Raw genomic sequence first — 17,968 nt, forward strand, 5'->3', positions numbered from 1 at the left:
TTCGGACAACAGCAGCTACAGAGAGAGACGAGAGCAGAAGCACAGGCGGCCGGCTGGGAAGCTCCTGCAGTAGTGCAGGGGAAAGATGGTAGAGGCTGGGATTAGGAGGAGAATAGTGGCAAAAATAAGGAATGACTGAATTCAAAATGTGCTTTGGTGGTAGAGCCGACTGAATTTGCACATGACTTAGATTCAGGGTATGAGGAAAGAGAGTGGCCAAGAATTATTTCCACTCAATGATGAGCTTCTCAAGAATTAGAAATCTGTCTTATTTATCTCTATATCTTCAATGTCAATGCCAATACCTGCCTTGTCTGAAAGAACGTAGGATTTGGAATCAAGTGAGACCTGAGATTAAATCTTGCCCTAGTTAATATTTCCTGGTTAAAAGACTATTCAACCTCTTTTGAATATCAGCTTCCTCATCTATAAGTTACAATTATAAATTGTGCAGCATTGTTGAAACCTGATATGGTGATGTTAAAAGCTAAATAAATTTTTACCATGTAGCTAACCCAGGCCTGGCATTTAATTCTCCAACAACTGAGGTCTTTTGCTACTGATCCCCATTTTCCTCCTTTCTTCCCTCCCAACACCGTTACCCAGAGTTCTACAACTTTCTCGCCTACTCCAAACAAAGAAGTTCATTAGCTCCCCCTCCCTGCGGAAATTCCGAGTGGTATACTTCAAGACCAAAGCCTAAAGGAGCTCAACTCTTGGCACCACATTTCGTCATGGTGTAAATTGCCCAGAATAAGGTTGCTTGGGCACTTCCTCAGTAAGGAATCATGCTGTGGGGCAGAATCTCAAAAGACGATGCCAGAAATAGAAGAATAATACGAGCCATCTTTTGAGGTGAAAAAAGCGGGAAACGCTCCACGGCATAATGTTCTGTTGCGGTTCCTCAGAAACAAAGAAGCAAAACCACCGTTATTCAACTGCAAACTTCAAGGTGCTAGTTATTTGCCTTGCACCTCTTAATCCTAATCCCGACATTAATTTAGAATAGACAATACATGCAAGATAAAAAATAAAAATGGTGAATTTTGATTAATTTTTCTATAAAAATGCATTTTAGCCACCTGTTGTTATTTTGATATATTGCAGGTGCTATTTTCTGTATCGATTCTGAGGGCCTGTTCCCACTATTCTCATAGCCTACAAGCAGTTATTTTTAGCTCTCTACAAAAAGATTTATTTTTGATATATTTTCAATAGAGAATGAGGAAAATTGTGAATAAGAAAGAATTAGCACCAAACAGCAAAGTAAACAATACACAAATCATTTTATTTGCCAAGTAATTGAATTTCATGTATAGTGAAGATATTCCCTTGGGGAAAGTGATAGTCTTGATATTTCATCAAATCAGAAAATTTACTTTTTTACATACTAGCTATTTGCCTATAATCAAAACAAAGTAAACATACACATTTTTAAACAAAATTCTATTAGTCATTCAGAGTATTTTAATACAATTCTTGCTAAAGTTGAGTTATTGCTCATTAACAGTGACATTTAGTATTAAGAAAGATTGTCCACTACTTTTAGAATCTAGCGTGTAAATTCAAAGGGGCTCATTTTTACATGTAGCGGGAAGGTTTACCTCTAACGCAAAACCGTACTGCTCTAGTTCTACATAGATGCGTCCACGATTGATGAAGGTATTTAATGTCACAGTTTCTCCAGCATCAAGAAGCAGCACAATTCCATAATCTGTTAACGCCTAAAAACAAAATAATCACTTACAACCTAGATTCAACTCTTTAGAACCTTACTACATTGGCCAGAGAAAAAACTAGGACCCCACAGTTACTACTTAATTTGACTTACAATTTATGGCCCAAAATAATCACTTGTTGAATGTAAAAGGTCCCCTTAACTAATAGTTGCATATTGCTTCTTTTTCGTAAGTGGTGCTGACTCTGCTTGCACTTAATGTTATCTGTGAGTCATCTTAGCATTTTTGTTGTGCGTGGGTTGGAAGGAAACGTAAAACATACCACATGCTTCCCACACGCAGCAGTTTCTCCACGTGACCGCAGACATTAAAGCGGAGCTCTTGTTACTTTTTGAAACTTAATTTCCTTTTAGTATTTTATTGTTTCCCGAGACTACGTTTTATGGAGTCAGAGCTTATCCATCTTTTTCACCCTGTAAAGCCAGTAACTAGCATGGTGCCTGCACATCGTAGGCAGTCAATACATTTTTGTTGAGAGAGTAAAAAAAATCATGAAGTAATGAAAATGGATCTCAGTAAAACTAACAAATAAGATCCTGTTAGAAAATTATTTGAAAATATTTTTACAGAGATACTAGGATTTTTTATAAGACACTAATGTCAGCTGAGAATTAACTCAGAGAACCTTTCTCCATTACTTTTACCTTTCTTTCCGGTCATTGAATAAACAAATTTTTACTGGCCATCTACCCTGCATCAGGTACCAGGAGCAGACCAAATCTGAGCTGCAGCAGGAACTCTTAACTCATTTTTCTACTGAGCATCTTGTCCAAAGGAGCTATATCATTTCATCAGAAAAGGGCCAAATCTTATATGCCTATAGCACATGCTAACTGAAAATGCAATAGTATTTTACTATTTGCTCAGGATTCTCTAATGTTTCATGATTAGGCATTTGAACGTCTAAAAAATTGTACAAAGATCCTATAGGTACACTGTCGCATAATTATTAGCAAACATTGCCAGGGTGTAAAAATAATTCATAATGTGTACTTATAAAAACAGAGCTAGAATGTTAGCACTATTCCGCTCATATAATCATGGAATGTCAAACCTGTCAGATGCCTGGAGGTCACCAAGCAGCTGGGTAGTGTGACACAGAGGAAACAAAAGCTATAAAATGAGATCCATGGAGGCTAGTGAGCAGGATTCGTGTCATGCCACTGCTGTTACTACTAGCTTTTCCGTCTTGTAAGGCATTCGACACTAAGTTTCAGTTTCCTCATCTGCAAACTTGGGATATTAATAATTCATCATACTGTTGCAAAAACTCATTTTGATGATCTATTGGTAAACCATTTATATTGGTAAATCATTGGTAAACCCAGTGACTACCACCTAATAAGCCCTAAGTGAGTGGAAACTATTACTATTTTTATTAACATAAGGCGATAGGTACCAGAATTCACCTTTTCTTAATTTTTATTAAACCGTATGTTGGGAGAATATCTAAGTGTATTTTCTGCAGAAAGATACTTTCTCAGTTTTCTCAGGGTGGTGTTGGCAGGAATGCTGAAAAACGGGTGGAGGTAGACTTAAAGGGAGGAGCTGACACTGTTAAATGACATCCGGTTCACAGGCTGGAGGTTAAATGTTTTTACAAAGCCGCCTAAAGACTGTTAACCAGAAGCAAACAAACCTGCGGACACCAGCACAGGCCTTTACTCCCTGTGTGACTTGAATAGGTTTCTAACCTCTCCCTACTCTCATTTCCTCATCTGTAAAATGAGTGATTGGGTAAAGTGGGTTGGGTACATGGCAGCTCGAAAATAGCCAATATGATTTATTCTAGTAGTTAGTCTCTATTTAGGTAGTTTTTAATTTTCCTTATTCACAGAGCACTGGGCTCTGTTACATACCAGAGATAACAAAAACCGGAGTTCCCTGCCCCCAGCTAGCCCATTGTTTGTGGCTTCAGAGTCGCCCTGAACAGGCAGGCGTGGGGGCGGGGAGGGAGTCATCAAAGACACCAGCTGTGCAGGTTACTCGATAAATGATCCCTTAATTAGTCCTAGAATCTTAACAACTCCTTTGTTAAAAATTAGTTATTCATTTGTCAACATTTGTGGAGGCAACCTGATCCTCTGGTTACCAGGAATTCTACATCCATTAGGTAGAAACAATGTTTCTTAGCTTCCCTTCCATAGCAAATGAATTTCAGCATCTCTAAACGTCTTAAGCAGATTTAACTGCCCAGTTTCAAGGAGACTGGGGGAGGGTGTCCACCCAGAGCAGCAGGAACTGTGATGTGGTCTTTTAAAGAATGCCTTATTGGCTACGGAAGGGGACAGAAACACGGAGGGCAGACAAGTGGACAACGGAGAAAGAGCAGCAAGAGGATGGGACCCAACACTAAGACCACCACAGACCAGCTGCTCCGCAGTGAGGAATCTTGACTGGAAAAGGACCAAACTGACAAAGAAGGGAAAGAGGGGTGAGATTAGAAAACATAAAGAAGGGTTTGCACAGGTAGAAGCTGGAGAGGACAAGAGAGAAAGAGGTTTGCTGCAGCCGTCAGCTAGCCCTGCACAAAGTACCAGCAGTACTGGCCACTGGTCACTCACTGGTCCCTAGAGCTGGAAGCCATCACTCAGAACTCTCTGCTGCACCTGTGGTCTGAGCACTGTACAAAAAATTCCCCAACAAACTCCTCCAGATGATGTGGAGATTCTGAAGCAACATTCTTGCTAGCGATCGCTGCTGAAAAATCCTGCACACAGTGTATCAGTAGAAACGTCTACTCGAATGAGAATTATGCATTTCAATTTACACATGCCTTTAAATGCTTGTTGTAAGCATTGTAAAATCAGTTTTTCACTTGACATTACTGAGATTGCGTAAGAAAATTTGGTGAGCACTAATAAAGAAATTGAACATGCTTTGAAAAGGTTCTTCGGTGTCTCAAGTTGTGGGGGGGGTGTATTTCCACAAGAATTATTTTTCAAAATTACAACAGAAATAATAAGACAATACTTTTCACATGCTTTAGATTTACAAATACTTTAACATTTTGTTTACTAAAATGGTCATCTTACCATTTGAAGTTCACCTATCTTGGTATAACACAATGCTCTGTTATAAAATGCTATATAACTGTTTTTGTCCATGTTGATAGCTGTAGTTAAATCTGTAATCGCTAGCTTATAAGTCTGCAAAAAATATGTAATTAGGTGAGAAGGGTTAGTCATAATGGACTGAAATTTAATTGTAAAATAAATTCTTGATTCTATCGGAGTTTTTGGAACACTCTGTGTAGAATCTGTGATATTAAGACAATCAAGCTAATCTTTCACAGAGTTAATTAAGAAGATCTCTTGGTAGGAATTATTATTATAGTTTCTGTTACTTGCAAATAAAATTAAATATATAAAGAGCTTTAATTTAGATGATTATCTTATTGCCAATCTTGACATGCAGCAAGGAGAAAATTATACTTATTGGTAAAAGAGGAGCAAGCCGCATTCCTCCAGCAAACACCCCCCAGAGCTTGCCTGCTTCTCTTACTCACTCTGTTGCATCACATAATGGTCATGCTTTCTACCCACGTTCTCCTTTGCTTCCTCTCTGATGCTTCTCGGGTATCTTACATCATCCATTCTATAGATAGTAATTTTCATGGAATTAACCCATAATACAAGGTATTACCCTTGCTTTACAGTATTATTTGCAAAATATTTCATATGAAATAGCTACAAAGAAAGGTCAGAAAAGGAGAGTAGGGGGAAATAAAGTATTCCATGAAGGATCAGATATCGATACTGGTACCCACACACACCCTTTGTCCCAGTAACTGCCCTTTTAGGAACCAACTATAAACTCAAGCAATGAGTGTTCTTACTGTGTATAACTATATTGTTTAAAATAATAAAATAGTAAAAAAAAAATTTTAAGCCCAAATTTCCAACAATCAAATAGTAAAACATAAGCCATGGTGGAATTCTATTGAGTTACTAAAAATGGTACCTTCAAAGGTTAAGTGTGAGAAGGAAGGCGCAACACAAATTATGTAAGTAGCATAATCCCAATTTTGGAAAATATATATATATATATGATATATATATATCATTATTAGGAAAAAAAGACAATAAAAGTACACCAAAATGCTCTCAGGAATTTCCAATTGATGGTGAGATAACAGGTGATTTTAGTCTTTTTTATTCCCGCTCTATATATTCCAAATTTTTTACAGTGAATATATACTCGCTTTCTAAATAATAAATGCTAGTTAAAATGTTAATGTCAAAAATATCCCTCTTTTGTAACCCATTTCATGTACTGTACAAGAGTAAGGTATCCTGTGTACCTCTGCGTCCTTCTCACGGAGGAGAAAAGGAAGCGAGTCTTAGCTGGCGTTCAAGCATCCACCCACTCTAAAATTTCCGTAAACAAGACAGGAAGTCGCCCTACCTTGTTGTGGTATTTCAGAACGCCTCTGTAGACATACGCTCGCACACTATGAGGATAAATTTTGATGGCCTCGTTACAATTCAAGATTGCTTTGGAGTATCTGCCTTTCAGCCCATAAAAGGCTACTCGGCTCAAGTATGCCTTTGCAGGGAAAGAGAGGAAGGAATCAGGAATGGGTGTTACAGTAAAAGCATGAATTCTCCCAAATTTATGGCAGTTTGGACAAATATATGCCACCCAAAGAAGGTATAAAATGTAGTCTGCTTTCCATTCTCTTATTAGAAAAAATTTCAAACATACAGAACAATTGAAAGAAAAGTACAATGAACATTCATAAGCCTCCCACCTGGAGCCAATAATTACTGACACGTTTACAATATTTATTGTCTATCTTTTCCCATGAACTATTTAAACATAAGCTTAGATATCACAACAATTCACCCCAAGTCTCCAGTATGCATCTCCCAGAAGAAGACATTCTCCTGTACAATCATACTACCACAATGTATCTAAGAAAATTAATAGTATTTCCCTAAAAACATCTAATATTTGGTCCATATCTAAAATTCATAGGCTTTCAAAATCAGGATCCAGTCAAACTTCACCTATTAAATTTTTATATTGTCTTTCTAGTCTCTTAAAAGTAAGAAATGTAACAGCAAAACAAGAAGTAAGTATGATGAATACCATACAATACTAACAATATTTACATACACCACAATTTACAAAACCCTTTGACATATATAATATCCCTGTCGGAAATAACACATATAGCTCACGGGGAAATACAGGCGTGAGCGTTATCAAAACAGTGATCTGAAATGCAAGGCGGAAACAGCCAACTGTTGCGAAATAATAGTGATGACAGGTAAGGGACCCGATGGCTTTAGCACATTTACAGCACACTCTCTAAGTCACTGGAAGTGTTCATTTGAATACCTCATAATGTTTTGGATCGATGGTAATGGCATGATTAAAATCCAGGATCGAGCTATCCTTGTTCAGTTTCACCTTACAGAGCCCACGCTGATAAAAGCCTTCTGCAAAATTAGGATTTGTTTTCACAGCTTTTGTAAAAGAATCAAAAGCCTAGAAGAGTATATTGTTACAAAGCAAATGGTTTAGTGAGTAGAATTTACTTATAATGTTAAAAAATTACTGTATATAACTATTGTTGAAAGTTTTCCATCTTTTTTGGTCATTTTAAATACATTTTTTCCAGTAAAGCTTGTGCAGCAAACAAAAGTGTATTTATAAACAAGTCAGGTTTATTATTATAATTACACATCCCCTTACTCCCAAATTAATGTCTACATAATTTTTGTTGTTAGATTGTAATACTTTTGCAGGTGCAATTTTAATAATTATTCTTCACATTGTGTTCCTCTAAAGAAATCACGACCAGTACATGTCTTCTGTGAGGACCCAAAAACCATACAGATACAGTTGTGAAATTTTAGAACAACAGAACTCCAGAATTTTTCCCAACGTTGTAAAGTAAAGCTAAGTTTACTCTAGCAGACCAAGAGGACTAAAAACATGGAAAAAACACTGTAATTAATCTTAATGGAACAATTAATCAAGTGCAACTCTTTTTCAAAGTTAGAGATGCAAGTGTCAGACGCTGTCCCTTCCTATGAGTATAAATAAGGACAGTGGGGGGGGTGGTGTATGCGGAGGGAGAGAGATACAGTTGTGGAATACCCAACATTAGCCATTGGAAAATATCAATGACTTTACAGATTTATCATGTCATTGACAATTTTGAAGTGGAGAACTGTGTAAAATAGCCAGATACTGGATAAATATATAAAAATTGAATCAATTGGTTTTCAGTGAATCTAGCCATCTAAATAACCAGTTTCAATCTGATTTGAATTGTTCAGATGTCATTAAGAGAACTCAGTGTCCTAATCATTTCCCGTTTATTCTACATTACAATGAATCACTCAATTTAAAGTATTTATAATTTAATAAATAAATTTATATTAATGTGATGAGATTATTTTGCTACAATAATTTCTTCAAATTTGATTTATTGTTTTGTTGACACACTCTAGTCTTTTTTTTTTTTAATTTTTTTTATTGTTATTCAATTACAGTTGTATGCCTTTTCTCCCCATCCCTCCACCCCACCCCAGCTGACACACTCTAGTCTTTAGGATATTACTGAGAAATAAGCATCAAGGAAAATATGTTGGATAAAAAACCAAGGCAATCAGCATTGCAGGGTGCATACTGGCTGGAACGAGCCAAGCTTTACAAGAAGCTTTGGGCTGCTGTATTGGTCTCCCCCTGAACAGGTAGCCTGCAGAAATAGAACTAAAATGCAAGCAATTTCTAAAATCACAAATAACCTACATGTCTAAATACACAAAATACCATTTGTAAGTTGCCTTCATCCATGTAACAAAGACCCAAGTTATACAGACAGTCTGCCGAAGCCTCTAAGGCATTTGGTCCCTTATTGGAATGAGCAAAGACATCCAACGCCTTTTTAAACATTCTCACGGCTTCCTACAATGATAAAAGAGAGAGAGGGTTGAGAATGTTTCTTTCTACTATTTACTTAACATGACAGCCTTTAAACATTAAAAGGAATCCTGAGCACACAGCCCTACTCACACACAGATCTCGTCGTAGGCTGCGAGAAGACGGCCTAGGCCTGTCTGCTCCCATCAGGTGCCTGTCCCACAAGCCAGTACTTCAGCAGGCTGACTCACGTGGGCTTTTGTAACTACACTTTCTAAATTCTAAAGATCGCTTTTTGTAGCCTTAAATTAAACTTAAACTTATAGACTAGTTTATGTCCAATTCGCTGGTAATTTTCCTGAAGAGAATACTGGGCAGCTTTTCGGCACTAAAAAAATCTCCAGTGAATGTCTTATGTTGTTTTAATCAACCTCTGTTTTGCCCTTCTGTGCTCTTAATGAAGTTCCATTGACACTAGAAAATAAATTACATCCAAACACGCATTTAAGCTAATCAAAAGAGTTGAAACTCATTAATGAAAAAATATTCCATTTTCCAGATAGAAATGCCTTTTCCTAATTAGCTAATCGATATACGTATCTATGCAGAAACACAAACACTTGTGATTAGTTCATTTTTAATTATATTAAATTGCTAAAGGAACAATGAGGTTAACTTGGACATGCTAAGTATGCATTTAAGCAAGTTAGCCTTTTCTCCACGTTTACAGCCCCCTCAACACTGCCCTTCTGCCCCTCTCTCAGCACACGACCTTGCCACAGGAAAAATCATGACCTCGATTTACCCCCTTTCAACTTTTCGTGTATATACCTATACTTTCCTCCATTTCCATCCTTTTCCCTCTCGTCTTTGAATGGATTCCTTTCCTCACCTTTTCACAGCTAACTCCTCCAGGTGTGCCCTTGCCCCCAACTCCCTCTGCCCAACCTGAGCACGACCTCTCATTTCCTTCCTCTTTTGGATCTCTGCCCCCTTCAGTGTTTCCTTGAGTCCATAAGGTCTTCCATGCCACTTAAACGTAAATGTGCACCTCTCTCAGTATTCTGAAAAGTCTCCTCAAAGCTCTCGGGGGCCTGCAGGTGAGGCGTATCTATTCACATTCGGGAAGTGGCGCTGGGGCTCCTATGTAGAGAAATGCTCGGAACAGTGCAACACTGATGCTATAATTCAAGCAAAATAAAAATACGTTCTGGACTAGAATAATGACCACAGAAACCGAGAAAGGAAGTAGATTTGAGAGATACTTAGAAAGTAAAACCAAGAGAGCGTCACTACTGATTTCATAAAAGGGGGCAATCAAAGATGACTCCAGTTTTTGAGAAGACCAATGAGGGCGAGGGGGAAGAGATTAAAGTAAATATAAGAGCATTCCTAAAAGAAGTTCAATGTCATAAAGGTGTCAATTCACCCTAAAATAATCTAGAGATTCAATAAGTCAGTCAAAATTCCAATGGGATTTTTAAATGGACCTTGACAAGGTGAATTTAAAATGTAGATAAAGGTGTAAAGGCCCAAGAATAACCAGAAGTTTCCTGGAGAATATAGTGTGGGCATTTGTTCTACCAGATATGAAGAATTACAATAAAGCTATAGTAATTAAGACATTATACTATTGGGCTAGGAAATGAAAGATTGACCTAAGGAACAGAATAGAGAGCTCAAAATCAGGTCCGTGCGTAAGTGAAAATGTAGACAATAGATGTCGCACTTCAGGTCTTTTGGTTAAAGAGAGTATTTCAATAAATGACACTGGAACATTTGAATATCCACATGGGAAAAACTGAAATAGTATCACTGTCTCACACTCAAAAAATAGACATATTTAATGTAGAATAAGTTCTTAAATAGAAAAAGCACAAATTTTAAACTTTTGGAAGAAAATATGGAAAAATATATTTATGACCTTGGAGTTCTTAGGCAAAAATTTTTAAAGCTGTGAAACAAAATAAAAAATAGATATATTCAACCACATCAAAATTAAGAACTTCTGTTCACCAAAAGGCACCACAAAAAAAAATAAAATAAAATAAAAGACAGCCACATGCCCTGACTGGTGTGGCTCAGTGGGTTGGGCATTGTCTTGCAAACCAAAAAGTCACTGGTTCAATTCCCGGTTGGGGCACATCATGCCTGACTTGTGGGCCAGGTCCCAGGCTGGGGGCATGTGAGGAGCAACTGATTGATGTTTCTCTCACACATCGATGTTTCTCTCTCTTTCTCCCCGCTTTTCCCTCTCTCTATAAATAAATAAAATTTAAAAAAATAAACAGCCACAAATTGCAAGAAGATATGTATCACATATAACCAACCAAGATTTAGTAACAGAATTTCACTTTTAAATGCCTAAGATTGATACGTACAAGACAAAAAATGTGCATAGGAAAATGTTAGGAGAGGAAATATGAGTGGCTAATAAACATATAAAAAGATGTTCAACCTTGGCTCAAATTGAGCAATGTGAACTAAGACCACAATGAGACATCAGTTTTTATCCACCAACCTGATAAGAATACAGCCTGACAACACCAGTTACTGTAGAGCAGCGACTTTCAACCACTCTCATCTCATGGCGTGCATAAAGTGATACTTAAAATCTGAGGCATACCAAAAAATATAGGGTTTTGGCCAAAACAAAAAATATATAGGTGTAATTTTGATTCATTCACACTGGATAACTTGTTGTGTTAGCTGCTGTCATTTTTTAATTTGACCATCTAAGGGAAAAGAGGTCAGTGCCCCTGACTAAATAGTCAGGTGCTGCACGGTTTCACAGTTCTCGTGCACACTGGTTGGAGTCGCTGTGGTGGCGGCTGCAGCTCGGCAGGAACGCTCACAGTGCGGGGGTGGGCGGGGATCCAGTGACACAGCCCAATGGAGCCATGTATCATTTTCATGACAGTGAAGCATTCGCATTCTGTACCTGCCAACAATGTCACTCCCAAGAAATTCTGGGAAATCGAGGAAAACTACTCCACATGTTAAGAGGGGACATGAAAAAGGAATATTTATAGTGCTCTCCTCTTAAGAGAAAAAGAAAGCTTTTGTTTTTGTTTTAAAAATGCATTCATAATTATTTTTCAATGAATCTTTTTAATTATTGTAATCTTTTCAAGCATCACTCTTTACTAAATTGAATGGGATTTTTTTTAAAAAAGAGGAAAAAAATGAAAGGAAGCCACCCAAATGCTAACAGAAGAATCAACAAATAACAGTTTTGTAAAAAGATATATAAGTAGTCATTCTAAGCAAAGTATAAAAATTCCATTAATAGGGTTAGCAAACATTACTCAAGACTTTGCACCTTGTATCTCTTGGCCTTCATTTGGGCTTTCGCTAACAGAGCATACATGGCGGCCTCGGGCCTGGTCAGAGTGACCCGGTCCAAGACCTGAATGGCCTCGTCATGGTTTTCACAAAAGGAGTAAATGAGAGCTTGCTGTATAGGACTCAACTCGATGACCCCTGCAAGGAAAGGAAAGGTTATCAATGCCTTTGCCACGTGTCTGGGTTTTAGAATATCTGTGAAATTTTAAGGAAGTCAAGCAACTCAATAATCTAGCTTTGAACATGAATCGACAAGATAATATCTCACTAAAATCTATTTACTATCAACAAACAATAAGACATTCCAATACAAACAGAAAAATATAAGTGCGAGCCTGGGATTTCCTATAATAATCTCTCTCACAAAATTCACTGTTATCTAATTATGACTTCGAGTGAACTCTTCAAGCTATCTGCACATTGCTATTGTAAACAGTGTAAAAATTTTTGAAGAGATGATTTCTTTTAAGACAATTATAATCTTGCATTAATTATATTTACCTTTGTTCATTTCTGCTACTTGATAAATAGTGAACTTTGCAAGATCATAACATTTCATCTTAAGAAGATACTGTCCTCTGGAAGAAATAATACCTTTTTAATTCTAAGCAGTTAAACAGAGTTTTTCAACAACAAAATTTCTTATAACCAGTTACTTAAACTTTTACATTTATAATATATTTATTTATATGTATTATGTATGATAAAAACAATCTGAAAACTAGAAACACTTACGTAGTCTAAATAGATCAATTAGCTTGGAGATGTGATGAGAAAACTATTTAGAAAATGAGAAGCTGAAAGAAAAATACTCAAATCTTTTTGCAGTTATCTATTTAAAACATTATACCCTGTTGCTAAGAAGTTACTAAGAGATAAACACAGTTCCAGGCACACAAAAAATGGAAAAATATTTAAATAAATTGTTAAAAGGCGGTTCGAGAGCTTAAAGACAAAATAAGCTGTCCTGACCAATGTGGCTCAGTTGTTTGGGCACTGTCTCCAAAAGCGAAAGGTCCATGGCTGAATTCCCCATTGCAGGTCGGGGCGCATACAAGAGGCAACTGATCGATGTTTCTCCCTCACACTGATGTTTTTCTCCCTCTCTTCCTCCCTTCCTTCCCCTCTCTCTACAAATAAAAATCTTAAAAAATAATAAACAAATAAATAAAACAAAGCAAACTGTTATCAGAAAGCTTGCTCTAGTCCATTTTCCCATATCTGTTAAGTCTATTTCCCGTGTTAAATACTATAACATATTTTTGGTGGTGATAATTCATAACTTGCAATGGGTCTCTTTATAGAAAGCTCTATGGCCTTTGAAATACAATTCATTGTGCCATTTTTTTTTCCTTTGTTCACTGAATTGGCTGAGGTTTACATCTGGTACCTCTGTGGACATAATCAAACAACTATTCAAAATGTGTTAACTTATTTTTGTGAACTACATGATAACTGTATAACCAGTAATCCAGACAGGTCTTTGAGAACGTAAAACAGTGGTTGGGAGAAGGCCGCTGATGAAAGATTAAATGTAAAACAAGGAAGTTGGGAGGATCAAGTGAGAACTTAAAGAAGGGTTCTGTTTCTATGCTCATACCTTATTATATACAATTGGATTCCATCTGGCTGAAGGTGGATAGCACGAGACAACTCTCTTACTGCCTTTTTCAGTTTATGCACCTATTGATCAATAAATAGAAACTTAGCTCATAATGTCACTCATTGCTTCCATTCTAATGTTCATCCACTCTCATCCTTCAATATAGAAATTTTTCAGAAATATCTAACACATGTTTTTCTTGAGTTATTACAGCAAATGGGATACAAAGAAGTAAAAAAGAAAACTTTGTAATGCAGTTTTTTTGTTTTCTTAAAGCTACGTATCTTTAATTTTAAAAAATTTTTACACATACCTACACAGGTAACTTTACATAAATATGATTATATCATACATTCTAGTTTGTTTTTCCTTTTAGTTTAGCTTTTCCATTTTTTCTCCCTCATCCATAACACCTTTTCCATCAAACTTTATTCATATTAATAAATAAGCTAGTATGCAAAAGAGGGTAAAAATAAAAGTCAATTCCATTTAAAAATTAGGGAGAAAAAACAAGTTTGCACTTAAATTAATAAGTAAATGAATGAATAAAGCAAAATTCAAGAATAACGAGAAAAGATGCCTGCTTAAAATCTATATATAAACATTGTAAACATTGATTCTTCCCTTAACACTGGTCACAGAAGCATAATCAGGATTTGTACAAATTTGGGGGCAAAAACTAATTAGCATTGGGAACATCACAAAAGGAGGACTACACAAACTCCAGCAAACTGACCCTGGACAGCCGACGACACCTCTCACTGTGCTGACCTGGGGGTGCAAAGAGGAGAATGCACTGATTTGTTTGTGGGAGCGGACAGTACCCTGTTGAAATGATAAAAACGTTTGCAGGAAAGAGTGGGCAGTGTCAAAAGAGAGAACCCCACAGGAGAGAGTTTGAAACATGTTTAAATCAATTTGAGGATTTTTGTGTAACCTCGGGCCCACTACTTATCAAGCTGACCCTGCTCCAGTTAGTGTATTTATTAAACCATCTATCCATATGTCTGTTCACTTGTAAATACTTAGGCATTGAGGGAGCCCTGGTTGGGAAGCATGGAGGCTCACTCTCTGCTCTTTATGAGCTGCCCTGGGGTTGGACTTCTCCAGACAATCTTACATCAGATTCACCCTAGGTGAACCTGCACACTAGGTATGTATGTGTTTGTTCCTGTATACATACACACGATTTGATCTGTTTTATTTTTGTGGGATCATATTGTACACACTTTACACTCCTTTCTGAATTTTGCTTTTCCTTTCATTCATTCATTTTTAATTTTTTATTTATTGATTTGAGAAAGAGAGAGAAACATCAATTTGTTGTTCCACCCACCTATGTACGCATTCGTTGCCTCTCGTATGTGCCCTGACCCAAGTAACAGGATGACATTCTAACCAACTGAGTTATGCAGCCAGGGCCCTGAATTTTGCTTTTCTTATTCAATGATATCACGTGGAAATCTTCCCCAGTTAGCTGATTTACTTCCTTTCCTAAATTAAATGTATTGGTGTACCATTGGTTAATAACATTATATAAGTTTCACATGTGCCATCTATAACCCATCATCTGTGTATTACATCATGTGCTTACCACCCAAAGTTAGTCTTCTTCCAACTTCATATGATATAGCACTAATTATTTTTAACAGCTATATAATATTCTGTGTGTGTGTACATAAAATACAATTTATTCATTACTATGCAGAGATTTTTGTCTCCTCAGAGCAGAGAGTCTTTGAATACATGTCCTTATACTGGGCTTGGTTTCTAAGTGCATTCAAAGGAAATTCCAGAAGCCCTCAGCTTCAACAATATGGAGTTAAGCCAAAGGACCACACACCACAAGCATGTCCATCTCTTCCCCAGCAGGAGTCAAGAGCAAACTTGCCCTGGGGACGATACTAAACCTGCTCTGGGTCTTCTACCTCTATCATCAGGGAGCAAAGAGCTTTGAATGGGACTCTGGTCACACTGGGTTCTGAGATGTAGACAATGGAAAACAGAGCCTCTAGCAACGTCAGTGGACAAGCAGTGTGAGCAAGAAAAAAAAACTTTGTTATTTTAACATAGTGATTTTGAAGTGGGTTTTTTGTTTTGTGGGGAGGGTGTTTTGTTTTGTTTTTGTGGGGGGTTTTCCACAACATAACCTAGCCCGTCCTGACTGAAACCAGTGTGACTGAAGGACTTGTAGGCGAGGAGGACAGAAAGGTAACAAGCCAATGCACCTGGGCTCTTGTGGGGCTTCGGCTTCTGCAGGGTTTGGCTTTTATTCTGATTGTAAAGGGAAGCTATTGAAGGGTTTGGGGCAAAGAAGTGAAATAATCTGACATGTTATAACAAGATCACTATGGCTTCTGTGTTGAAAATCCATCAAAAAGGAGTAAAGAACAGAAGCAAAAAGACCAAAAGGGCTGCTTCAGTAATCCTGATGAGAAATGGCAGGGTCTTGGGCAGGGTGGTCAGTGGTGGAGTAGGGGAAAGCGATACCGATTTTGAAAGGTAGAGATAACAGTTAACTGTTTCTCGAAAGTCAGATTTGGTTGGAGTCAGCCAAGACTCCCTGTTCACTGTATTGTTTGAATTTGTTATGCCAAAGATATATTACATTTTTAAGTTTAAATAACTTTTAAATCCAAGCAAAATCTAAAGGAAAGTGTGAGTGAGCAGGACCCCATTCTGTGCACAAAGTCCATGCTATGAGCCCGCCCACTCGCTGACACGCACACCACGGACAGACACCAAAGTGTTAATGGCAGTTATCTCTAGAGAGTGAAATTGTGCATAATTTTAAATTTATTTCTATTTACATACAAATAACATTATTCCATGCAATAAGCATATGTTGCTTTTGTAATTAGGAAAAAAAACAGGTATTATTTTTTTAAAGGAAATGAAAAACCAAACTTCATAACTCATCAACATAGGCTTTATTAGGACAATTACAGTTAACTATATCTACTTAATATTTATTGTTTATAAATGCACCAGCCTCTGTAATTAGCTGAAAAGGAGTACATTAATATATATATTTTAAGTTATATCGAGCAAATATCCAGAAAATTTAAACTTTAAAAAAAATCAAGGTTCTCAAAACTTAAATACCTTATGATAAGTTTCTGCGCGACAAATATGGCTTTGAATACATGAAGGATCATGTTTAAGAGCCTCAGAAAAATACCAAATGGCTTCAGTGTAGTTATTCAAGTGGAGCAGATGTATGAGACCAATATTTATATAAGCCAAAGTAACAGTTCTAAAAAATTGAGAAAGCAAAATCTTGTTAGACATTGTAATTATTTCAAATGTTCTCTAATTATGAATGAACCTAATGAAATACAGCAATATATATAGCAGGGATTTTTTTAATGTCTTACCAAAGCAAAGTAAATTAATCAGCTACTCTCTGTTAAAATTATAAACACCTTTATAAAATCCTTAGCAGGGAATCAACATTTGTTGTTCAGGAATGGAATTCCTGACGTCTTCTAGACTCCTTAGCAATACTTCACTCTTCCTTGACTCAACTAAAAAGTTTTTGCCTCACGTTATATTATATTTGCCATGAGAAACAACGATAATTGAGGCCTGTGGTTATATATCCTCTCCACATAGGTATCAACCCAGCTTCTTTCTAGATCAAATAAATGTTTTTTCACTTAGAATCAAACAATTTTCAATATACAAATGACCTTAGAAATTACCCTACTCAATGCCCTGTTTCAAAATGAGGAAACTACACATCCTACCACCTAACTTCACAGAAGCCCTGAGCCTTTACCTAAAAAATGCCAACGGGCCTACTGCCCATGTTTTGGCTTTTGGCACCTGAAACTTTCCCTTGCCTTTCCCTTCCTGGTTCAAAAACATGCAAAAGAAAACCACTGTGGCTATTATGGAGCCATTCTCCAAGACTTTCCTAAGACAAGTTCAAAACTTACTTTATTGATAAACTAAGTTAATAGTCTGGTGGTTGGCACTGAATCCACATGACTTACTGTGCTTTCTGAAATCTTCTATTTTAATAAGTGTTGAGGAAAGGGAGAATTATTTGATTAAATTTTGTTTTACAGCTTAACATTCTGACTAGTGTGTGTAACTTTGTGTTCCTTCCTGTACCTATGTTCTAAATGTTACCGGCTTTTTTCTCCTGCTTTACTAAACAAAGTGAAGTCAAAAGTTCTAAATAGAGGTCTCCTTCTCCTGAGGTGTGTGTTGTGCATAGCAACGATATGTCAAGCAGGACATTTTTTTTAAAAAAAAATTTATTGTTATTCAATTACAGTTGTATGCCTTTTCTCCCCTTCCCTCCCCCCACCCCAGCTGAACCCACTTCCCTCCCCCACTCCCACCATCCCCCCCGATTTTGTCCATGTGTCCTTTATAATAGTTCCCAAGCAGA

The 17,968-nt window shown here is 36.9% G+C and overlaps 1 protein-coding gene across 1 annotated transcript in view; it reads right to left on the reverse strand.

Annotated features, from left to right (window-relative positions):
• TTC6 (tetratricopeptide repeat domain 6) overlaps positions 1-17,968 on the reverse strand; it is a 191,266-nt gene that overhangs the window by 24,549 nt on the left and 148,749 nt on the right. The window contains exons 19-27 of the mRNA XM_053927694.1: positions 16,672-16,822; positions 13,564-13,646; positions 12,465-12,541; positions 11,941-12,101; positions 8,529-8,663; positions 7,086-7,235; positions 6,147-6,287; positions 4,775-4,888; positions 1,605-1,724 (exon numbers count right to left, since the gene is read on the reverse strand). Coding sequence (XP_053783669.1) covers positions 1,605-1,724; positions 4,775-4,888; positions 6,147-6,287; positions 7,086-7,235; positions 8,529-8,663; positions 11,941-12,101; positions 12,465-12,541; positions 13,564-13,646; positions 16,672-16,822 — 1,132 coding nt within the window. The remainder of the gene's footprint in view (positions 1-1,604; positions 1,725-4,774; positions 4,889-6,146; positions 6,288-7,085; positions 7,236-8,528; positions 8,664-11,940; positions 12,102-12,464; positions 12,542-13,563; positions 13,647-16,671; positions 16,823-17,968) is intronic.

This window comes from Desmodus rotundus, chromosome 7 (assembly GCF_022682495.2).
Source record: "Desmodus rotundus isolate HL8 chromosome 7, HLdesRot8A.1, whole genome shotgun sequence".
NCBI lineage: Eukaryota > Metazoa > Chordata > Mammalia > Chiroptera > Phyllostomidae > Desmodus > Desmodus rotundus.